General features: G+C 44.1%; 1 protein-coding gene across 6 annotated transcripts in view; it reads left to right on the forward strand.

Annotated features, from left to right (window-relative positions):
• The first annotated feature begins 853 nt into the window (after positions 1 to 853).
• The window catches only part of STK38L (serine/threonine kinase 38 like), a 419,201-nt gene continuing 394,818 nt past the window's right edge, over positions 854 to 25,236 (forward strand). For 2 of the 6 annotated variants that reach the window (XR_011281744.1, XM_069628092.1), the window contains exon 1: positions 8,833 to 8,902. Coding sequence is in view for 2 of the 6 variants with exons in the window: in XM_069628096.1 (XP_069484197.1) it covers positions 8,769 to 8,902 (134 nt within the window). In the remaining 4 variants the exon portion in view is untranslated. Of the gene's footprint in view, positions 999 to 2,352; positions 2,574 to 8,762; positions 8,903 to 25,236 lie in introns of those variants that run through there. The other 4 variants (XM_069628096.1, XM_069628095.1, XM_069628093.1 and 1 more) reach the window with 4 other exon arrangements.

Consider the following 25,236-nt stretch of genomic DNA (forward strand, 5'->3'; position numbering starts at 1 on the left):
ACCGGGTTGTGCACGGGCCTGCACAGCTCTTGGCACGCGCTCTGTTATTGTCTTTCACTTCTTTTCTAGTAATCAATCCCATTTGGCCCTGTGCCGCCTTTTACCTCGGCACACAACGCAAAATTGTCAGTATCTTTATTTTTTTAACCGTTTAGAGTTCTACTTCAGCCATTGTTTTTTTCAAAGTGTTTGTTGTGCTATGGAAGTTGCCACTGTCAGGGTTATATTATCGACGAGAAGCATTGTTTAAAAGAAACTTGGAATCTTTTTTATGTTGACACTCGTGGAATAGTTGAGGAGAGAGAGTTGTGCCACCGGGGTCCGGGTTTGATTTCTCTCGATATCAATAGGTGGTTGTGAATCTTGGGTTCTAGTGCATGGATTGGAACGTGTTCCAATTCCTGTTATGGGAATAGAAGCACATAATGGATCCTCTGTGTAGCGGGCTGGAGCCTGGGTACGTTCGAGCACTTCGGGGAGCTTGGGTGGCAACCTTGGGCAAACATTGAGCCGGCCATGTGAGATCATATTGACCCCAAGCAGGCATGCGAGCCGCCCTTCTCCTTCCTGTCAAGGGTGCTGGGGTGTTTTACTAAGCGTCCACGTTTTACATGCACACAATCGTGGTCTGCTCTTGGACGTTTAGTCGTAGGAGGGACAGGTTTCTACCCTGCCAGATCGTATTACCTCAGCTCCTAAATCCCCAGCACACACAAACCCTTCCTTTATTTTCCTGTGCTGGAAATTCTTCCCGAACACTGGAACTTCACAGGGGTATTTATAGATGTGTGTTCAGTGCCAGCTAGCAACGGCTCGAGCCTTACCTATCAGCCCATATGCGCGGCTGAATGCTGTAGCTAGCTAAGAACGTGGCACTGCTTCCTTGTGTTTAATGTACTCCATGGGAAAGCTGGGCACGCAGCACTCGCGGGTCTGACTGGAGTGCTGGCACATCAGCCTAATAAGCACGCTCAGCCCGCGCAGGTGTGTGTGAACAGGTGAGGCGTCCTATTACATTGTTGACCTTCCAGACCAGAGCGTATTTGTGTAAATGTTGTTAGTGTCTACTCTGAGATCACAAGTGTGCATACTTTTGAACCTGCGAGGGAGAGAACGGAGTGGTTCTTGCAATATAATCGTCACAGTCCACATCGTACACTTTTTTAATATACGTTGTCGCGGTTATTCACTCGTTTTAAAATTGCCAATGGAGATGCACCTTTCAATGACACGTAATTTATAGCAGCTGCTGCACTGTGTAGGTTATTCACACCTCCACCGGCCCGTACCTTTTTAAAAGTACCAAGCCAACGATTAATCCGAGTAAATATTCTGGAACTATCACACTTCTGAAGTTTAGGGTGGTTTAGAATTAAAATTGAGTTGTTACACGGTACACGTTTTCTTTAGTGCTTACTTTTGACTTGGCTTTTCATTATTATTATTAGGGTATTGAGCGCAGACTGTAGTAGTTGCTCGTGCTTCCGCGAGCTCTTGTCTAAGGTTCTAGAAGTAGAATGTTGATGTGTTAATGTTCGGGGGTGGCGGTTGGTTGAGGGAGAGAGAAAGGAGCAGGGAAGAGATGATGTACGGAGTTCGGGTTTGAGAAATAAATACCTAAATAACTTACCTGTGGAGGTCTCGTTATTACACTGGCGACGAGGATGGGATTTTGTTTTAGAATTTGCAGATGATTAATGCTTGGACTGTAATCAATTATCAATGTTCCATATAGATATATATGCCTCTTATTGCATATTAAGGATTCTTCCTGTCCAACCTTGCCTTACCTATGTTCATAATTAATGAATGTTCATTATGGAGGTTTACAGGGGGAGATGTGTAGTAGTTGCTCGTGCTTCCGCGAGCTCTTGTCTAAGGTTCTAGAAGTAGAATGTTGATGTGTTAATGTTCGGGGGTGGCGGTTGGTTGAGGGAGAGAGAAAGGAGCAGGGAAGAGATGATGTACGGAGTTCGGGTTTGAGAAATAAATACCTAAATAACTTACCTGTGGAGGTCTCGTTATTACACAGACCTCGCTTCGAGAAGCAATGGAACAGTTTACAATCATGAGGTGCAGGCAGCAGAGAAACGGGGGAGTGGGAACCTAACTGGGTGGGGGGGTTATTTTGCCAGCAACGAGCTGAGAAACAGTGGGGGGATCAGATAGGTTGAGCATGCATATTAAAAAAAAAAACGTACAGGCAATGAACATAGAGGTAGGACTGAGGTAAACACAAATGGACTCGATACACCGGTAGTCCCACTTCTATGTCTATGGCTTGGCACGGGGTGTGCTCACAGGCACACTTCTTTCATTGGAGGAGAGCGGTCAGGGAGGGGAAGGGGAGGAAATAGGGGCGTGGAAAGCTCTCACGCAAGCAGGAAGAGCTGCGCCGGCCCGAATTCGGGATTTCTTAATCGGCTCCCGGCAAATACCGGGACCGTAGCCACCCGTCCCTCCAATCCCGGGACGGGGCTTTAAAACCTCAAAAACTCTGGGGACGCCGGGACCAAGGGCAAAATACCGGGACATCTGGACACTCTAGATCGGATCACCCAGTCTCTGTTAAGGTGGGGGAGTGGATGGTGCGTGTGTGCGAGACTAGCTTTTAGGGAGGTCTTCCCGTTGCCTGAGTGTGAGCCTGCCTTCCTGTGCATCTGCGGGTGGCGGAGGGGCGGGATTAAAGCTTGCCCCAAAGCAGGTGTCATTCTGTGAAGATGCACACCCCCAGGCCTCTCAGCTTGTGGGGACTTCTTGCCTCAGTAGGCCTGTTTTTAAAACGTTTCTCTGTGCAACCTTCTGCTCTATACAGCATGTAGCCACCTGCCACGGAGAGTGCGCTGTAACAATGACTCTAGACTGCCCCGTGTAGACAGGCGTGTGTAGTGTGCACTCTTCATGACCGTTTGGTTTATTGTCAGCAAGTACTCCTCTTTCCGCAGGTGTTCTCCTGAACTGAGAAGGAATGACTCGTTTGGTAGGCAGAAAAACAACCGTGGGCCGTTTACTTGCTGAGAGGATTGCAACGGAGCAGCAATAGACACGGTTGTCCAATACCATTTATAATTGAAGCCTGGGACATCGGTTCATAAAAATGCGTGGAGTTTACTTTTAATACTCAGATTTTCTTAGTTCAGACGGCAATCTAATGGATTCATTTTGGTCTTAATCTGCTCTTTCACTGAAGAGAATCTAACTCCGGGGAATGGATGTCCGGTGCCACATTAATTTGCCACATTTTCTGGCCTACATTGTTTGGCAGGGCTTCTCTTCTAGCGGAAATTAGGATATGTGTAGTGGACTTGATTGCTAACGTGCTGTCCCAGAGCGAAAGTGTTTCAGGAGATGCTTCTCCGAAATCAGACCAGATACGATCCATGGGGTTACCCTGCGGTGAACCTAACGGCGAGCTCATCTCTTGCCTTCATAGCCTTAGTTTCATGGTTATTATTGAAGCCCCAAACTTCCGACCTATTCAAAACGTTGTCAACAAAGTTCAATGTAAAAGTTTGTATTAGTCTTCAACTGTTATCGCCTTGTGCGTTGTTGAATCGCCGAAGTCTTGACGTACGTTGAATGCCTTTCTCTGTGACTTGCTTGCAATGATCGCTCTAAATCGAGTCTTTATTTAGCATGCATGACTCCGAGCTATTTATAGTGACTGTCTCAATGGGGTAGTCATCCAAATGGCAATTACATTTCCCGCTCTCACCTTTTTGTTTATTTAACATTATGTTACTTTTTTTAGTCAGTAAGACCCCAAAATGACCGAAAAGAAATTATCGAATGTGAGATTTGGTCGAATTTCAGCCGTACGAAAAGTTCGCATGGCCGAACATTTCGACCAAGTCCCCCATTCGGTGGCATTATAGTGAACAAGGGCTGCAGGGGTGTGCCCCGTCCCCTTGTTCACTATAATGTCTGCATGGGTTGCAAGGGTTTCCTCTGCAATCTTTTGCTTAAAGCAACAAAAAAAAAAAGAAAAGGACCTTGCAGCACTGGTTCATGATCACTAAAGTGAATGGCACCAGGTGTCGCAGGGACACAGCAGGTCGGCTGCACACAGCGGAGTGTGCCGCCGAAAGTTAAGTAAGGATGGTGGGTGGTTGTGGGTAATGACATTTATTTGTGCTGCTTTACCATAACGGCCAAACCGTATTTTCAACTTTGGGTTCTGCGGCCGCAGTTTTTTTCCGCTAACCCAAAAACATTTTTTAATTTTTTTTTTTAAGCCCAGGCCTCTCGTGTATTTTGTAGGCTTTTTCAACAATACTTGCTGGACGCATAAGAAATCCTTCTCCCCCTGCACCAATACTGCCTTGCTGTATAAAATGCCAAGCCCAATTCTGGCACAATCCTGCTGCTCTTGAGCTAGGTTCGGACTAAAACAATAAAATACAATATTGGTAGGCTGGTAACGGATCTGTGTGATCACTGCACCGCCCATAATGTCAACTTTCAAAAAGCCAACTTCCATTATGGCGGGGCGCAGTGATCATATACATCACTGTGCCCTGTATCCCCCTACCGACCTCCCACTTACCTTTTCGGCGGCACACACAGAAGTGTGCCGCTGTCTCAACTGTATCCCTGCAGTGTCAGTTCTGTCCCACTAACGTGGGTCTGAACTGGAGCTGCAGGGTCCTTTAAAAAAAAATCTTTGTCCCCCGCTACCATCTAATGGATGTGGTGGACACCCCTATTACTCGGACTAACGGGAGCAGGGACACCCCTTCAGCCCCCGCTTCCATTAGTCAGAGTAATGGGGGTCGGGATATTAGTATGGCGCAAAGGCGCCATATTTGGTATAGCTGACATTTTTAAGTCTGTTTCCGCTGGTAACTGTATAGAAAGAGATAGTAAGAATAATGTAATACATGGCCGCTATAGGAGACCAAAAGCTATTTGACTTACCAGCCATATTTGACAAGTGTGCTGCCTTTATAATATTGTTTCAGGCATGATATGCTAGTTGTGCACCCATCATATTACAGGGTCTCGGATTTTCATATGCCAGTACAGCATCACATTACTAGTTGCTGCCATCATATGACAGTTATAGTCGCATATGCCAGGTATAGCCATCGTGTAATGTACAGCTGCATATGGTCAGCCGAGGGCCAACAAAAGTCCAGTAGCATGTGTGCATGTTCTGGCATCTTATGCCTCACTGGTAGAGTTTACATGTAATGTTTCGAATCGCATATCCATGTGTCGCATTAAATGGCAAGTGCCGTCTCCAATGCTCCAGTCGTGTCTTTGTATGCCAATAATGTCTTTGTGTGGAAGGTACAGCCTCACATGAGCAGTCATAAATTATGAAATGCAAACCTATGAACATGCAGCTTCAGTATAAAATTCCTCAAAGCTTTAAAAGCCATTCTGTATTGGGGGAGGGAGTGCCCACAATGCAACTGTCATTCCATTTAGGCACTTTTAGCTACGCATTATATATCTTAAACGTGTGTGGGTAATTCATTCAGTGCATTCGGACAGTAAAAACCTTGATGCACAACACGTGGGCATATTGGAACCCCTCACATTAAAAAAACAAAATCAAGATAATCTCTCTGTGCTTCTGCGAAAACGGGGATATATGTTGAGATGCATGTAAATAATACTTGCCTCTTATTTGTGAACCTCTGGCTTTTTCCTATGAACACCCATCCACCCCTGATTTTCTATCCTGTGATTGGTTAGAGCTGAAATCCCCAGACCTGTGACTCAGATAGGTTCTCAGCTGTCTGTGCACTTCAAGGTGATGTGAACGTCTGTCTGTATTGTATCTCGTAGTGTACCACCTTTGCCTATGAGAGTGCGCTCCTACGTTGCAACAACTTGTTGCTTTCCTTGTCTGGGTTTGCTGGGATGAGCTCTGCTTTCCCTCCATGGATGAATGCCCATTGTCTTGCTTGGCTGCATCACGTGCTTGGCGACCACAACATCAAGCTCTTGAGCTTCCATTTACAAGGATTTATTCCGTTTCTCTGCAGCTGTTCCCTTTATCGTTTAAAGTTTGGAATGTGACTTTGTATCTCTGACCTTGGCTGTGAGCCTGCTTTGCGCTCCGCGCAGCCTGAATCAACTCTTCTTGTCTCATGCTCTGTGGCTTGAGGCCTGCTATAATTCTCATTAGGCCTATAATAGGACTCCTACATGCTTGTGTTATTCTAAGTAACCTAGAATTTAGTCACAGATCGTCCTACCAAGCTCCATATATTGTCCCGGGGGGGGGGATAGCTCGGCGGCAACATGCTCACCTTGGAAACAAGACGACACAAAGCAACACAGGTTCGATCCCCGGGTCCACGCTTAGAAACCGCCTAGGTATTTTAAGCGTGTTATAAATACGCAACTAAAACATATTCCTGTAACAGCGCCTCGATGCCCCCGGGCTGTGTGAGTGCTTTAAAAATGCAAATATATATATATATTCCTGTAGTTCCATAGGGTTAATTGCTTTAAGCATCTGCAAGCTTGTTCAGCATCTCTTGTTGTCTGCGTTTCGGCGTTACTGAATTTGGCTAATGAGAAGAATAATACAAGCTTTGACAGTATGTATATGTATCCGCCCTCTCAGCTATAGAACTATGTAGGCATGTTCTTTGTGTATGTGAATGTGTGTTCGTATAATGTGGTGCAGGAATGGAAGTGTGCTTCATGATTAACGCTGCTATGTTGCGGTGTCACTAATGACGTCAGTATGGCTTCTTAGTTTTTAGTCAATACTGTGCATTGGGATATTCCGATCTACAATCTCTTGTCTCCTCTATACCTGTAAGATTGGGTCTGTATGTGTCAGCAATCGGTGCATCTGCGATTCGTCTGAAATAAGATGGGTGACTTCGAGCATTCCTGGCTGTATGTCCTGTCATGAACTTGGGGGTGATGAGGGGCGTTCCTGGGGCTCCCTCTTCAATCGTCTTTTACCTAACTTCATTTTTAGTGAACAAACATGCATTACTGTAAAAATAAATATTGTTATAGTTCAAGAGAATTCATTTAATTTAGATTGTATTCGTCAATAGACAGTATTTGGGTGGGCAGCCACGTAGTGTCATACGCACCAGTTATTTTAGAAATTATGTAGCCGATTCCTTGGACACTTTGATTTATATTAACATACTAGAGGTTTTATGATGTATTATTTGGGTGCTTTTGTGCAAAGTTATCAAATATCCAAAATTAACTCATTAAAAGGTATCCAGTCTTTCCATCGAAAAAGTTTCCAACTAATGTTTTTCCATCGAATGTGTGTGTGGGGTAAAGGGTTAATTTTGTTTGGGGTGTGTTTTTAAAGGTAAAAAACAGGGGTTTGGGGCGAGTGAAAAAAAAATTACTAAAAATGCGTTTGATGAAAAAAAAAAATAGTTGCCAAACTTTTGGTGGAAAACGTTTCATTGGAAACTTTTTAGATGGAAAGACCATTTAAAAAAAAAAAAAAAAAGGTAGTAGGGTTTTTTTTTTAAATTGTTGTTTTTTTATTAGATATTTCAATATCATTTGGTTCTTGTTTTTACCCATTTCTAGGAATTCTGTTATGAGACATGTTTACTGATATGCGCTTATGGGAAGGTTTAAAACTGGTTTTGTTGTAATTGTTATTATCCTTCATTGTTTAAATTTGTTTGAAATTATAAATAGTTATTAAAAAAAAAAGTAGTAAAAAATCTCAGCTGCGGCTGTACTTCTACTAGTTTCTAAACCTGGAATGTGGAGATGATTTCATGTGTCCTGCGTGCCAGGAACGCGTCCCCTGCAAAAACCTCACTCTTGTCCAGACTTAACTTCGGCTACCAACACAATCCACAACTAATTTAATGGTTGAAATTGAGTCATGTTGGTGATATCACAGAAGTAATTTCCCTGTTCTGGATGAAAACCATAGTTCTGCTGTTGAGAGAAATGAGGCAAGATCTTTATTTCCCGCCAATGAAACCAATATTAACCTGCACGTCCTTATGTGCTCATCTGTTCTGTGGTATGAGTGCAATGTGCAGGTGCAAAAAGGTCCACAAAAAAGTTGCCTTTATTTCTATCATCAACATATGGAACCGGTTTGTGGTATGAAGGCGTGGAACTAAAGACTGACATTGCAGATTCCGGGTCCAGAAGGCTGCATCTGCAAGTTCGGCCTTGTGTTCGTTCCCATTCCCTTTTTGTGGAAGGGAATGCATCCGTTGCATGGCCCCCTGCCCAAAGACTCACTTACCTGCTACGCTCCAGCACACTCTTCTGGCTTCCTTCTAGGCCACGCCCCATACAGACCTACACATGGTTTTCTGTATACGTCCTTTCATGCATAGGCCTTTAGGGGGCGCATCCTTCGTCACCACAAGTTTCCAGAACTATTAAATAGTATTTGCAAATTAATGAAGCAATGTGATGCTACTCTACTCTTACTTCAGTAACTGATATGTGAATATCCTCAACAACAAACAATGCCTGTAGGAAGCAATGAAATGCCGACATGTTGATTTCCGGGGAAACGGCAGATATACTTGGTAACTTCATCCCTATTGCTCTCTGGTGATGAAGCCGCCCAGCGCATCCACATTGGAACACTATGTCCAGTGTATGTGAGGAGTTGCTCAGTGCCAGCATATGTGCTCATCAAGGATTTTGTTTGGCATGGGAGACCGTCGTTGTTTTGCTTGCTATAAAAGGATCTCCTTTCCCACGGCTAAATTTACTTTGGGGTGTGTGCGTTTCCCCCTTGCCCCGCGCTTAAGTAATTGTTCTGAGCTTTCTGCTTGTAGGTTACCATGGCAATGACTGCTGGGACCGCAACATCCTTTCCTATGAGCCACCACACCCAGGAGAGAGTGACGGTAACCAAACTTACACTGGAAACCTTCTACAGCAACCTTATCTTGCAGCATGAAGAGAGAGAAACACGGTACGTAGCAGCCTATTACTGTGGAAGTAGGGGCCAGACGGCACTGTCATGAGATTTGGGTGTTGGATAGAGAGATGTCACTCTGGTCTGAATGTGTATGAAGTTATTTGCCTATTATGAAGTGGTAATCCTGCAACCTGCCTTGGTTTTTAAAATGATTTGGGGATGCCATAATTAAGCGATGGAATATGTATTACCAGTGCAAAATCACAAACTCCATTGACCTAGTAAGTACAATTAAAGTACCTACACTGTGTAGGTTACATTTGAGATGCTGGATATTTCAAGTAGCCGTTATAAACATAGGCAATACAAGGAATCAACCATGGGCTCTACGTGTTTAGAACGGGCCCCTGTTGGTTGCTGTACATTTGGCTGACGTTCTTGCGTTTACCCCTTCCATAACCCTAATATATGTATCACAAAATTCTAATGCTAATAACTTTTAACTCGCTGCATGGATTTGGATGACATTCCCCACCTCCTGCCTCCGCAAAAGTGTGTCCCGGGACCCTGCAAGCTGCAAATCTTAGGGAACATTTGTTGAATGGTGAAAAGTTAAGGACCTCTTTCCCCCTCCCGGTCCCCCCCCCCCACTCCTTTCAGAGCAAAACCTCTTCAATTGAACACTGGTAGCGTGAAAACCACTGGATGGATTTGGCATTGCAGAAGTGTCTTTTGGTGGTTTGGGGGTGAAATCATCCAGTAGTTTAAAGTTGAGGATAAATATTCGCCGATCCGCGATCCTAAAAACCTTTTATACATTTCCCATGGTCCTTTGCGGCTGAGAGACTTAAAATAAAATTAAAATCTGACTTTTTAAAAAAGTTCCTGCGATAATACTGAGAGAAGTTGAAAATGAAACTTATTTGGAGGAGGAAACTGTATGCATTCATATCAGACTACAGGCGGGGAGGAGGAAGGAGAACCACAAGTGCAGTTGGGGGATCGTTTGGTGTGGGCTGAGGAGCCCTTGTTGGGGATAATGGTTTCAGCTTATCTAGAGAATCCCACGAGATTCTTCCTGTAAAGCCGCAAGGAGTGCTCTGAAAAGAACATGCACCCCAGCAACTGAAGTGAAAAGGCATAATGGCAAAGGGTCAGGGCAGGAAGTGGTGTTGCATGCACAGGAGTGCTTACCGTGCCTGGCTGCCCTACTGATTGGCTCTGCCCCTCTTCTTTTACACCTACCATGGGAGCCAGCAGGTGAACACCGGCCCCATCCCAAGGCCCACACTAGGCCCGTGACCGCCTCTCCTTTCCATCCAACCCGTGCCAGCTGAGAAAAGAGCAGTAGCCCCTACCCCATCTCGAGGACACAGGACCTGGGCCTCCATACGCTGGCTGGTAAGCCTCGCTGCTGGGCATTGCGGTTTGAGTGTTTGGGGCTAATTACTTTACTCTTGAGTAAAGGACTATTTCCTTTCGGGGGTGAATAAAGACACGGCACAAAGCTGAAAGGAAATAGTCCTCCGTGAAATGTCCGTATTGTGAATGGATCTGGCTCAACACTTTTAACGCCATATACATTGTAGAGACGGGGTTAGATTTTCTCTTGCCTTTTCTAGTAGACAGGCGGCGCACCAGCTTTGACCTAGAGGCAGCACTACCCTACACGGACATGGTGTGCTTCTGTCTAGGGACCGTACTGGTGGATACATTGTCTTTCCCTTTTCCTTAGGACACTCGTGTTAAAAATGATACATGCTCTATACCTGTTTGTGTGTGATAGAACTAATTGAATACTTAACAGTAGGGCTCATAACTTCGACAGCCGCATTTAAACAAAATTGTTTTCCCTGATTGTTTTTTGTACCTGATTGTTTTTTGTACTTTCCCCCAACTGACCAAGCGTACACAAGTTGTTGGTTGCCTAAACGACCATCAATCTGGATTCCGAGCCTCCAGAGGCACGGAAACTGCTCTTCTGAACACCCGTGAAGAACTGCTTGCATCTCTTCATTCTAACTTGCCTGCCGTTCTCATTGTATTTGACACGGTCAACTACTCCATCCTCCTAAAACGACTCCACAGTACCCTAGGTATCTCGGAGCGGGCACTGAACTGGCTTACCTCCTTCCTCAATGACCGTCCCTCCCATGTTACCCTGTGCTCTTTTTCTTCTCCCAACTCTATCTCCACCTGCGGCATCCCCAGGGCTTCAACCTTTCTCCCAGGTTCTGTAACCCCTATCTTGCTCTGCTTGCAGGCCTCATTTCCACCTTCTCCCCTTACGTCCAGTGTTATGCTGATGCCGCACAACTCTTCTTCAAACTTAACTCTGATCCTCTCCTTACTTCCTCTAGCATTTCTGACTGCCAACTGCCTATCTGCCATCCAGTCCTGGTTTGCCTTAATGATCTCTGCCTCAATGACAGCAAGACTGAGATCCTTCTCATTGGGACTCCTGCTCCCCTTTTCTTCCCCTCACTCTGGCCACCTTCTATGGGATCGCCTCCTTCATCTGAAGCTCAAATCCCCAGAGTCATCTTCGACTCCTCTCTTTCCTTCCTTCCCTCTTATCCAGGACCTTACCAGGAAGTCCCGCTTTCAACTACGATCATTAAAGATTCTGCATGGTGTGACCAAATTGAGAAAGCCATGATTAATAAGATGAAAAGGAAAATTATGGACCCTGTGGTTCTTGCGCTCACTTGAAGAATAGTATGTGTATCAATATCATTCAAAAAAAGAACTTTCTCATTTCAATCCAAAAAGTTTTTATTCATAAATTTAGCTTGCTTAGGAAGTTTGAATTGGTGTCATTCAAAGAAAAAGGAAAAGCATTACAAAATATAGTGCATGGTTTTTGAGTTCATAAAGCAAAAGGGCCAATTCCTTATCTGACACGCGTTTCCCCGTCACACATAAGACGGTTCATCAGGGATTTTGGATGGCTAATTAAATGCATTAGTCATCAGTGTAACTTGGGTAAATATCCAAAAGATATGTTGGAGACTTTTGTGAATTCCCAACAGTGTATTCTTACGATTTGCTGCTTGAGAAATCTGATAGGAAAAATAGAAAAGTAAGATGTAAAATGTGTATGCATGTTCCTAAAACGAAAAAAACGCATTTGTGAAAATAAATATATGCCTTTCAGATAGTATATAAGAAACTTACTTACATAGGTAGTAGTGTAATCATTTATGTCTTTGTGGGTTGATTGCGATGGCGGTCCGTCTGGCAATTGAAACCGAAAGACCAATCCCTTGTGCGGGAGAAAGGTCTGTTAGGAGACATAAGAAATTGTAATATGGTTGGAAGGTCGTACAAACCACTTATAGCTTAGACATTTAAGACCATCCAATGTTTATGTTGTAAAAGGCAACACATATATACGTAGCAGTGCCTAGTTCTTGTGGGTGGTCTCAAAACTGAAACAGTAACTGGCGAAAGTGCCTAATGCGGAGCAATACTAATTGACACGTTAGAGTCACAGTGTAGTTAAAAGATGGTTATGTCCACCATGTTTTTAGGAAAATAGTGGTCTGAAAGGCAAAACATATGGATTAAGACTGTGGGCTACTAGATGCATAGTTTAGTCTATTGGATTGTATATGTTTCAAAAAGAGAAGGCGTTCATTTGAATATATGAGAAAGGATAGTGCCCACCACTGTCTTTCGAAAACCTGGTGATTGTGGTCTGGGCTGGTGTGTGATATAGTCTAAAGACTGTGGGCCTCATTACACAGACGGCGGTGGACCAAGGTGTTATTAGCACCATGGTCCATGCTGGTAAAATACCGGCACCGCCTTGGTGGAAAGGGGAATTACTGCCCTATTCCAAGGTTGGTGGGGCGATAATTCCCCAGCCCTCCATTGCCCTTCCCCATTCCTGCCCCATAGGGCATAATGGGAATGGGGAAGGTGCTAATTACGGCAAATTGCGGTACCGTAATCAGCTCCCTGGTCCCTTTGCGGGTTGGTTTTTAACGCCTGCAAAAAGCAGGCGTTAAATTCTCCAACCCGCAAAGGGACCTCGTAGTAAGGCGGTAAGTGTCAAGGCGAAGTCCGTCCCAACGCGGAAGTAGCAAGAACTCCTACCTCCCCTTGACGGGTTGGCGCCTGGATTATCTGAAACGCAGGTCACCGCGACCCCCACGGGGAAAGAGGGTTAGGGTCCACGGATTGGATGGGTTTCGGGATGGTAGGGTAACCGGATTGAGGGTTAGGGAGAGGTTATGGATAGGGAGAGGGTTTTGGGGATGAGTTGTTCCCAGACTCTGACCTTCTGAGTCTGGACTACCTTCACCTTGGTAGTTGCCTTTTTAACTCCTTGGGCATTCATTCAGTCATGCATTCTAACCACATGCATGCATTACCCTCAGACTGGAACCCAGCACTTTGTTCACCTCATTCACAAGTTTGCTCCAGTCTTGGATTTCTATAAACACAATATTCTATCTGGCTTCAATATGCAGATAACGTTTCCCCCTTATACATATCACCACAAGGTAAAACATAAATTCAAATACAATGCTTTGGTCACATAATGCACTTAGCTCTAGTGTTCCAAGTGTTCCAGAGCGCTTCTTCTGCCCGCCGGCTCCACAGACTGTGCGTTGCGAAACAATCAGGTCGTTGTAGGTAGCGATTCACTCCTGACAAAAAGGGAGAGAATTAGCTTTGCCCTTTCACGCCTTTTGGCTTTTCACAAGTGCTCGCAACTGCGAATACGGCATAGAATGGCCCGCAACAGACGAGCATACGTTTGCACCCGCAACTGGCGAATGCATGTCGCATGCAAGTTTAGTGGGTTAATAGTTAGTTCGCGAACTTTCGCGTATCTCCCCCGAAGTTTATTAAGGTTTCTCAAAAGTCACTGGTAAGCGGAGTCTCTTTCCAGTGTTAAACTTCCCTCTGGTTAACTTTTAAAAGGAAGGCAGGGTACTTCTCTTTGACATCGCAGGGCCTGAAGGTGTGTCCAGTGGCGAGGGCGGCCCCGCGAGAAGCTTTGCTGGAGCTCCGTCAGATGCGTCCTCTCGGCAGCAGAGTCGAGCACAGACAAGCTTTCCGGGATCGCGCATGCGCGGTAGCTTCTTTGCGCATGCGCGTTGCGTCGGGCGTTGTCCAGGGCGTTTCCTGGGCTGCTGGAGCTGTAGCTTCAGGCCCGGGGCTGCTGGGAAGCGTAGTCTTCCTTGGGTTCTGTGTCCTGCACACCTTTTACCCCTACACCAAGTACATCTGCACTGGGGACAAAGGTGGCAGCGACTCAGAAACGTTCCTCCCACAATCCCTGCAACCACCCTGCCTTTGTTTTTACCTTGAGGGCGTAATGCGGGCCGTGGGTTTATGACAGTAAGGGTGTACCGGTAGAATACCGGTAAACCCTTACCGCCTACCGTGTAATGAGGCCCTAAGACATGGATTAGGTTCTGAGTGATAAGACTCCATCTACGCTTACCTGTGTTTGGCGAGGTTCGAAGCCCAGTAATTCGGCAGTGCGGTACGATTGCCGATCTGCTATTCCGGGTGCGTGGACTGTCTGTATACATTGGGGGAGAGAGCGTGACTAGGATCACGTGTGTGTCGTGATGATGTTGTTCGTAAAATTAACATTCGCCATATTGGGTCGGGATCGTGTGTACATTACTGGCATGAAAAAGATAATGGGAGATCGTGTGTGCATTAATGGCATGAACAGGATGATGTGAAAAGATGGAAGTCATCTAAAACATGATTCTCCGAAGTGGGTGTCAATGATTAGTGTGTCAATGAAAAAGTATTTAGATGGTATAACAGTAGTAGTAAACCCGGATTTTAAAATGGGTTGTCTACTGTGAAGCGTGATGGAACGTAAAAACATTGATGGATAGTTTAAGTAGTGGTGCGTAAGAACATGATAGACACGTGTGTGTCAGAGATTCAAGATGGGATGCTTGATCCGTATATGTTGATTATGTGCATAGCATGAGCAAAGGAAAAAAGAGAGGCTGGAAAAAATAACACAATTATAATCCTGCACAAAGTTACTCAGGTTACCCAAGGAGAGGATGAGAGAAGAACATTTTTTAAGTAACGTGTCAAATGTGCATGTATGTTTACCATAAATGTACCTTTTGAATATATTCGTCTTCTCATAAAAAGAAACACATTACGGTTATAACCTCATATGTGCATGAAGCATGGTAATGTGTATGTGGAACATTGTACATATGTTGAACAAGATGTTGTCTATTTTACAGATATTACTGATCTGAGTGCATAGAAAAAAGTGGTGTACATACAAAACCATTTACACTTGTCATATAAAGTGGTGTATTTCTTGGTCAACATTCAAACCAGCGTAGGTCGCATCCTTCACACAAATCCAAAAGGCTGTTTCCTCCTCGTGGTGAGGCTATGATTTTTTTCTATCCCATAGCATCTGATTTGTGATGTCTATCTTGGTGATGTTTTACAAAGTGCGTAGCAATTGGAGATTTAGTGTCTTGGTTCGTGATGGCTCTGAAATGTTCGCTCATTCTAACTTTCAATTTCCTGATGGTGCTTCCGATGTATATCTTATTGCAGATGCACTTAAGGCCATATATGACATATGTACTGTTGCAGTTGATGTGGTGTTTTATGGTGGTCTTTGTGCCATTTGGTTTCTCAATTACTTTCTTGGCATTTATCATTTGGGGACATACTCTGCAATTTCCACATTTGTAATTGGCTTGTACTTGTTGTTTCAGCCAGCATTGTGGTTCCTCAGCTTGTTCTTTCAGAAAGTGTTGGTATTTGGTATTGTCGAAATGTGATAGATTTAGCATTTTCTTAAGGGTAGTACATTTTCGATAACATATATTAGGGGCTTTTTCTAATGGTGTGTTCATTTCCAGATCTGCTGTTAGAATGTTCCACCTTTTCTGTAGGATTTGTCTAATTGTTCTGCTGTTGTTACTATATGTTGTGATGAATCTAAGTTTGTCCGGTTTTGCTACTTGTTTTAGTTTCTTTCAGGAGGTCCGCCCTTGGCCTCATCAGAGTTTTATTTACACTTTTTTCTTGAGATGGTTGGAATTGTAACCTCTGTTTCTGAACATGTGAATAAGTTTCTCTTGATTAATAAGATAGCTGGAATCAAAGAAGATATCAAATCCAGGTTTTCCCCTCTTCCATTGTCAGCCGATGATGATTCACAATCTTCCGCACCTAAACTCTGTACCTTCTTTTTGGTAAATGAGGCAGATATCAACTTTCTCTTAACCAAGCTAAAGCCTGAAAGTTGCAAGGGCGACACTTGTCCCGCCAAAAATGATAAAGCCTGTGCCCAACTACTGGCCCCACTAATCACAAAATTTGTGAATTCCTCGTTTAAGAATGTCTTAGTGCCGACCAATATGAAGCAGGCCTGGATCACTCCTCTTCTTAAGAAGCCATTGCTAGATCCTCTGGTGGTGAGTAACTACTGCACAATCACCAATTCCCTCTTTCATCTGAAAGTGTTGGATAAAGCAGCTCACCAACAGATTCAGGCTTTTATAACCGAACATGGTATCTTAGGCTGTAAGCAATCAGGTTTCTGGAGTGCACACAGCACGGAGACCACCTTGCTGGACCTGAAAACCAACATTCTACGGACTATGGGTAAGGGCAAGAACTCGCTACTGATGCTGTTGGATCTAACAGCTGCTTTTGACCTGTCGATCACTCTATTCGGGCCAGCAGACTGCTTGAACTGGCTCATTTCTAAGGAAGCAGTAAAACGAGTTGTCTCATTTCTATCTGAGCGATCTGTCAAGGGTTTCCACAGAGATGCCACGTCAGAGGGTTCTACCCTACAATTTGGGGTGCGGCAGGGTTATTGCCTCTCTCCCACCTTGTTGAACTTTATTTATGCTTACCCTATTTGATCTTTTGGAAGCGGAGGACCCCTGTTACGCGCACTACGCTGATGATACCCAGTGTCTATTTCCACTCTGGCGATTACACACCACTGTCATCAATGCTACCTATAAACCTGATCCATCACTGGATGGCATCTAATGGATTAGCCCTGAACAATTCTGAAATCGAGGTTATAATTCTGGGCATTGGCCCATACTCTGCCGTTTGGATCGGGCCTATGCGCATATTCAAATTGCAGACTGTATCCTCCCGACCCTGAAAAAAGTTAAAGCCTTAGGTGTCGCTATTGACCAAGAGCTCTCTATGAAACCCCACATTAGCTTTCTGGTGTCCAACGCCTCCTACTACATCAAACTACTGACACAAATAAGACCATAACTAGACATTTCAAGCTGGGACATCATTGGTAGCCGTCTCGATTACTGTGCGAGTAGTTTACTCGGTGTTGGCAAAGGTGAAATAAACCGTCTGCAAGTCGGGCAGAATAATGCAGTAAGGGCTGTAATGTGAGTACCTAGAACGGATCATGTATCATCGGCTCAGAGGGCTATGCATTGGCTGCCCATCACCAAGATAATCCAGTTTCGTATCCTCTGTATTGCACATTCCTGCCTCTTTGGTAGAGTCCTTCCTACCTGGCAGAAAAGTTGACATGGCTTTCGGACAGACGTTGCCTGTGGTCAAACAACTCGGGATTTCTTTCGTTACCAAGGGCCAAACTGGGGATGGTTCAGAGTGGGTGCTTCCCATTTTTTATTCTGCATTTGTGTAATGCCTTGCCACCTGACCTCTGACTCTGCCCGAGCCATCCAATTTTCAAGAGAAAGTTGAAAACTATTCTTTTTGAGTAATCTCTTTAGTTTTTTTTTTCACCTGAGTCTTCCACGTACCCTGCTGATATCATTGTGTTTTCCATTTGTTTGTCTTGGTGCGGTGCTTCTATGCCTCAGGGCCTCTTGTCTGCAGCGCTATAGAAATTAAATAATAACTCCACCTCCTCCAAAGGAGTCCTTCCTTCCCTCACTTTCCCCCAGAAGCTCCATGTCTCCAGAGCTCTAGTACTCTCTAGTCTTGACTACTGCAATAGCCTCTTCCTTAATCTACCCTCTTCCTCTTTAGGTCCCCCTCCAGCTAATCCAGAATAGGGCTGTAAATCCAGGGACGACATCTCTAAAGCCCTAAACTCTCCACTGGCTCCCGGTTGCTGCTAGGATCAAATTCAAATCCCTCTGCATAAGCCATAAGGCTGTTTGGGGTCAGGGACCACGCTATCTACAACTGGCTCACTAAATACTCTGAAGACCCCTATGTCTGAACAGGGGGCACGGAAGAGGATTGAGGGTGAGCCGCTGGAAACATTGGTTACTGTGGCTAGCGGGGAGATGCCTGAAAATGTACAGGGGGTGGGGGGGGTCTTGTACTGATACCTTGCTTACAGGTAATGTGGACTTAGAAATCCCTGATAATGTTCCTACTGATCAGGGTACACTGGAGCTGACTCATGCCGCGTGTCTACAAGAATGCCACTCAGTACCATTTGCTCCTCTAATGAGAAAAGTGGTTAGATTCCATGCGTGTGAATGAGGATAGCTACAACGGTACAAGGAGAGGTGGGAGGCAGAGTGGTGACAGGGCCGGAAATAATCTGCCAAAAACGTCTACTCGAGCGACACAGAGGGAAAATGGCCAAGGTATGCCTAATGAACTAACTTGTCCACTGAGGGACCAAGGAGTGTTGGACCAGTGCAATGGGGGTAGTGGGTTGAGGGAGGGGCGAGGTGGCGTAACGCCCCACCCAGAAGGGACACATGATAAAGCTAGGTGCCTTTGTTGCTACCACTGTAACTATGGTTTCCAATTCTAGGGAGGGACCTGACATACAGAACTTGGTTTAATGCACTAAAGGCACTAATGCGATTGGGGGGGGGGGGGGGGTCTGTGAGCTAATATCTCCTCTTCTATGAAACCTGCATATTAGCCTGAATTTGGCTTTGAAGACTCTTGGAGACACGCAGGAGAATTTGGGGCGGGGGGATTCTGGCGGGCCAACAGAAAGCATTTAACGAATTACTGGTATGCATGGTGTTTTTGGAGGGTTTTGCAAAGGGGATGATTATAAGCCACCTATGGAAAAGCAAATGCTAGATGATTGCAATCCGAGACCGTTGAATGTGGATGCGGAGATCTCGATGATATTGGACATTCTTTCTTCTAGGGATAGTGCCACTTCTAACATCATTGGGGACCATAGAGGGGACCAGAAAATTATTCAGAGATTACCTAGGAGCAGATATCGCGGAGACAGACTGTTATTACTCCTGATAGTCCATCAGCTCTGGTGGAGGCACTGGGGCAGCTGGACGAACAGGAAGCACAACGAGAGGTAGATTTGGCGATTGATGAAACACCCTAACCAACTGATAATGATATGGCATTAGATACAGTGAGCAAATCTCCACCGGGGGGAGGATGGGGAGAGAAGTGTAAGAAGACCAAACATGTCAAAAAACTAAGAACATGCCTTCAGCTAAGATTAAGGGGAGGAACTCAAACCTTAAAACTCTTCGACAATTATCAGAACGAGACAAACATACTGAAACTACAGTCCCTGTGAATCGTCATGTGATGGTAGAGGTGGAGAGGAGATGATTGCATCTCAGGCTGTGCCAGAAAAAGGGCCAGGGTTGTGCAGAGAGACGATTATGGAGGGTCCAAGTACCTCCTCAGCAGCATACTCTGGGGTAACTGGGGAGAGTTTGTCCGAACGCCCACAAACAAAGCAGACGAAGATGACTGCTTTTGGCAAGATCATTAGTACGACACATGCTCGGATATCAACTGGTCCACAGCCGATCAGTAATCCCTCCACTAGCGAAGAGGAAACTTTACCTATTGAGATTGAGTTGAGCTGACCCAATGATCAACCTAGGAGTCTTAAACCTCCAAACAGACCAGTGGTGGAAATCTGTCCTCCTACTGCGGGCGTTAGCTTGGGTTCTCAATATCAGCACAAGGTTACTGAACTCCTGGATGGGGAATCTACCTCACCAGCGGAAAAATTGTTGGCTGGGGGAATAACAATAAATCTGCTGAAGGGACTAGGTTGAACAGGACCAATTTACTGACCATTTGCAAAAAGATTCCGTTGTTGAGAACTATAACTTCGGACGACCTTGATGCAATTTCTTTGCCCATTGTGGATAACTGCTGAATGGTTAGTTATTTCCATTCAGAAATGGCTGCAAGCATGGTGTGGGGCCAGGGGAAAAACGTGGGACTTGAGCTGGTGGTATTGCAGAATACAGGTGAATCAAAAAATGTTCTTGCATATAAGAACCCGTTATCGTAACAGCAGAGGTAGCAGGGAAGTCTACACCTATACCACCCAGAGCCTCAAGTACTGCATTCGCTTTTATTACGAATCTCCTGGGTAATGGTCAGGATTGGTCCTGGATTCAGCCTGCCCTTAAGACTCTAGAAAGCATTAGATGAGGTACGGGACATGAATGACACTATTGAGATCGAAGTGATTTCGTGGAACGTCTGTGGAAGTGCTAACATGTTAAAGTTCATGGCCAATCCACCTGGAAACCAACTTCCACAAACGTATATGTTCCAAGAAACCGTTTGGGCCAACCCCTTACTGGAAGGCTTTCAAACTATTTCTTGTCCTACAGTAAGGTGGTATAGGGCAGACCTAGATGGGGACTAACAGTAGCCATTGATCACAACTTGAGGTTAAAATGGGAAATAATATGCAGTAACGAATGGCTTTTGGCAATCAAGTTGGATCTGGGTCCAGGTCTGCAGCCCATCTTGTTATTGAATCTTCATTGGAACCCCATCAGAGTTCAGTTTGAAAACATCGAAGAGGGCTTGGGTGATATCCTTTGTGCTTGGCATGACAGGGGTTGTGGCAAACGCATCATTTTGGGAGGAGATTTTAATTCTTTTTGTGCAGAAGGATCCTTGTGGAATAATATTGAAGCTACCCCTTTCCCCCTATTATCTTCTTTCGAACACTAAACGAGGTATCAGTTGAGGTCACTTTCTGGAGGATTTGAATATGACCTTGTTGGACCACTTCCCATCTTCACTCTCTACTAGATACACCTGGTATATAGGGGAACGGAGTTCGAGGATTGATTTCTTCTACATTTCTAATGGCATTAGGAACAGCTGTAGTTATTTGAAGCGCGTCTCTGCTGAATTGGGTGACCATATTACCTCTTTCCCCTTCATTGACTATTCCTACCTTCCAAATTAGACCGGACTTAGTAGGGTTATCTACCAGTAAACGAGGGACAAAAGCCATTTTGAATAGACAGACTATCCTTAAATTCAACCACTTGTTGTCATTCTCTTTGAATCTGACTCCTCGTTCTTTTCCGAGATACATGAGTGAAGGTTTTGAGGATTCATATTGCATCATTTTGGCTTGTATCTATAAAATTGGGCGGCAAAGTACGATTCGCAAACGTAGGGAACTTGCTGCTCTGAAAAGGCAGTCTTTGACTGCATCTGACTATGTATCTGGTAAATCTAAACTTTCTGAAAGACACAAGAACTTCGTCAAATCATTGAAGATGGATACACCAGACTATGCTGGAAAATCTCTGTAAGGGGAAACATGGATAATTTTGGTCTACTGTTAATAGGACCCTTGAAGATACTAAGGGGGGTACGGACTGTCCCATAGAATCTGACACTTGGGTGGAATGTTACACCAATAAATATGCCCTACCTGCAAACTGTAGTGGCACTGGAGGAGTTTACCCGGGAACACCTGTTGAAGGCTGGTGTACTTGGGACAGAGATGACATTGCTTGGGCCATAGGCCGTCTTAAGCAGTCGCGTGTCCCGGGACCAGACGGTCCCTTTGTTCTTAAAGAGGCACCTAATCTATGGGCCAAGCTCTTGAAGCCTATGTTTTCACCATATTTATCGGTCCCATACTATTCCTGCCTCTTGGGCGCAATCCACCATCATACCCATTCACCAAAATGGAGATATGCTAGACCCCAACAACTATAGACCCATAGCGTTGATTGATGCTACGAGTAAGGTTTTCTCCATCCTTTTCCTAAAGGACCTCAATCATGTGGTAAAAGGCAACAATCTCTTGAGCCAGTTTCAGGTGGGGTTTAGGGAAGAAATGGGTACCTCACTCAATGCGACCATTCTGGCCCATCTTGGACACTATGTTCATCATTAAAAGTGGGGGGATGTCCCCCTAGCATCACTGGACATGTCTAGTGCTTTTGATGGTGTCGTAAGGTATAGGCTCCGGCAGAAATGCTTGATATGAACATTCCTCACAAACTGGTTTAACTTATTGCGCTATTACATACACATACCAGTATACGTGTTTGTCTTACCAAGGAGGGGTCCCTATCGCCAGAGATATACACATTCATTGGGGTCAAACAGGGCTGTACATTGGCCCCTATACTCTTCAACTTGCATGTGTGCGATGTGGAGAGACTGTGGCTGGGTCTTTCCATTGTGCCTGCTAAATTGGGGAGTATTAGGTTGGAGTGGATGGCTTTCGCTGATGATTTTATCCTGTTAGACAGAACTCTGCGAGGCGTGAGAAGGAATATGCAGTTTTTCTTTAAATATGCTCTGGACAACAATCTCTTGCCTAATGCTTCCAAATCAAAGGCCATGGTCTTCTCAAGAGGAAACCAGATGCAGCTTTGTGTATGGACAATGGGGCCGAAAAATGTGGAACAGGTCAAGGCTGTTATTTACCTAGGCTATTATCTCACCAATATGGTGAGCATTGATTTTTGGAAAAGCTTTCTATTTGACAAGGCAAAAAAAAGAGTAGTACAACTTAAGTTCCTGAAGCATAGAGTCTGTACATTTTCATTGCTCCCCTTGAGGCGTTATGTAGCTAAATTTGAACTGACCATCTTGTATGGCCTTGACCTATCTATCCACGACATTGGACATACGCTCAACACCATACAAGTGAAGCTATGGAAGGAGGTGTTGGGTCTCTCGATGGCTATCCCGAACGCGGTCATAAAACAAGAGCAGTGTCTCGTTTCCCTAAAGGCCAGGTATGTCTGGAAGCAGCTTTCTGTCTTCAGAAAAATGATGGATCCCCGAAAAATTCTCTTTACGAGAATCTCCACTTGGCCATACATGCAGTATCTGTTATCTTTATACAAGAATTTAGAGCACGGATGAGATCTGTACCACTGATATTGATGAGATCATGGGGCTACTGAGGAAGATCTTGTGCAGCGCCCGGGGATTGTCAAGAAGATTCTGTTTAGGACCGAGTGGGTGGAGACTGCGGATTGTATTACCTCCTATTCAATCTTTGGGGTGTACTCTCAATTCCTTCATGCAAGAGAGTGTATACCTATCTCCAGCGATGTACATTTATTTTATTTTATTTTCTTTCTTGTTTTTTTTTTCTTTCTTGTACCAATTTCCTATCTATGAGAGGATTAAGTACTGGAGGTACTCCTCACTGCTGCTCATCAATGACTCACTTAAATACAACTGTAGGTTTTGTGGGGTTGAGTACTCTCCCGAAACTTTGAAACACTTGGTTACCATGTGCTCTTACTTTGATGAAAAACGACTAATGTGCTTTAAGCTAACATTGATTTTAGCCTTAAATATTTTTCTAACTTTCGTCGCATCAGAACTGGATAAGAAAAATCAAAAATATGTATGACTATTACGCTGTGGTATGTTGGTATTTAGAAAACTGAATTCAGATTTTTTTCTTCTTTCATGTTTTTCTTTTCTTTTTTAAAATTAATTCTGAATTCTTTTTCATCTGTGTTGTGTAAGGTTTTTTGTAAACCGTGTATGCAACAAAAAATATATATTTTAAGTCACACGTTCTTTAACTTGTGTAGCTGGGAAAGGGCTATTTTACTTTGCATTGGGGGATTCAAAAGTACTTACCTGCTTAAGAATATTTTTTAGCCTTTGTCTTATTCCCTACAACTATTTTCCTTTTGACACCAAACGCAGTATTGCTCTAAATGTGCCAGTGATATATCAATGTCCACAGTTTCCTAGTTATTTAAGTCCCCTCAGGGTGTAGTAAGTGTCTGTGTGCCATTCCAAATGGGTATCTACTGATTTATTGAAACTGAGTGTGTATTTTTGAAGTATATTTTGTTACGTATATTGCTCCCTTCTAAAGAAGGCTTATTCAAACTGACCGTTAAATAATTGTTTAATCAAGAAACCTTGAGTGTAAGAGTTTATTTGGATTCTTGTCACTGTGAAACTCTGTCTTACAACCCTAGAGCTCACATTGAACCCTCTTGAGATAAGCCTGGCTGCTCAGTCACTCTACCAACTTGTGCAGTACATGCTTATACCAAAGGTTGGGTTAACTATTGCCAAGCGGACAAGGCTGGTTCAGTCTCCCACAGGGTACTGCATACAATCTTGCCTAACAGGCGCGTTTATAAATGATCTATCATATCGTATACCTTTCCCCTTGAAACAGCTAATTCTGGTGACGATCCCTCTTTGTAAGACAGAAGGCGTTTCCCCCCCTACAGACGACCCTATGATTAAGCACATTAGGTGGGACATTTTTATTGAAGTATGTCTAATGTGAGCTAAAGATTACCATAACAAATTCTTTTTGAGTCTGGGTAACTCTGTCCTCTTAAATAAATCCTTAAGCATAAGGGGTGAGCAATATAGTGTGTTCTTTTTTTTCTTCAGAGATGTTTTCTATGATTTTAAAACAACAAAGATGGTTAGATGATGCTGTGAGTTGATTGAATGACTTGGACCCCCTGGATTTCTTTTTTTGCCAAAAATTGGCACATGCATTTGTGTAATTTTTTTCGTTTTTTAGTAGGTCAATACAAATGTGTTGGCTATCAATTTGATTATACATTCAGAACGTGCATAATGTGTAGGCTCTGTTTGAATGTTTGTATCTAGGCACACATTACATTTTATTTGTGTCTTATTTTTTTAAATAATTGGAATTTTGTGTGCATTTCCAATCTGACATTGGGCCATCTGTAGGGGGCTTGGCACACTAAATAGCCGGTATAAATTTTGTATTGGTGAAAGGTCAAACTAATAATTAATTTCAAGTGTGTACAGACGTGGTCCGCTTAGCACAAGGAATAATGAAAGACTAACACCTGTGATGTTGGCAGACTAGCATGTGATAAGTATCATCTGGTTAATGCTGTGTGCTCTGCTTACCTGTGACTTGCTCAACACTTTCGGATAGCCGCCACCGAGCTGGGAAAGTATGCTCCACCTAGAATAAGCGCCGCTTAACTGTTGTGCTTCAAATCCTATCTATTTCTGCATACCCTTCCTTTCCCTTGAACCAAGGTATTGGTCAGAATATAGTTCTAGGCTATAAATGTATAGTATGCCATATGTTATCTGGCAACATAATCTGATATGTATTAAGTGTATGTTGACTTTACCATGACCACTATTCTCTTCTAGTAGATAAGAAAACAGTCCTAGGTATATAATCG

This window comes from Ambystoma mexicanum, chromosome 12, assembly GCF_040938575.1.
Source record: "Ambystoma mexicanum isolate Mex_15411 chromosome 12, UKY_AmexF1_1, whole genome shotgun sequence".
Classification (NCBI taxonomy): domain Eukaryota; kingdom Metazoa; phylum Chordata; class Amphibia; order Caudata; family Ambystomatidae; genus Ambystoma; species Ambystoma mexicanum.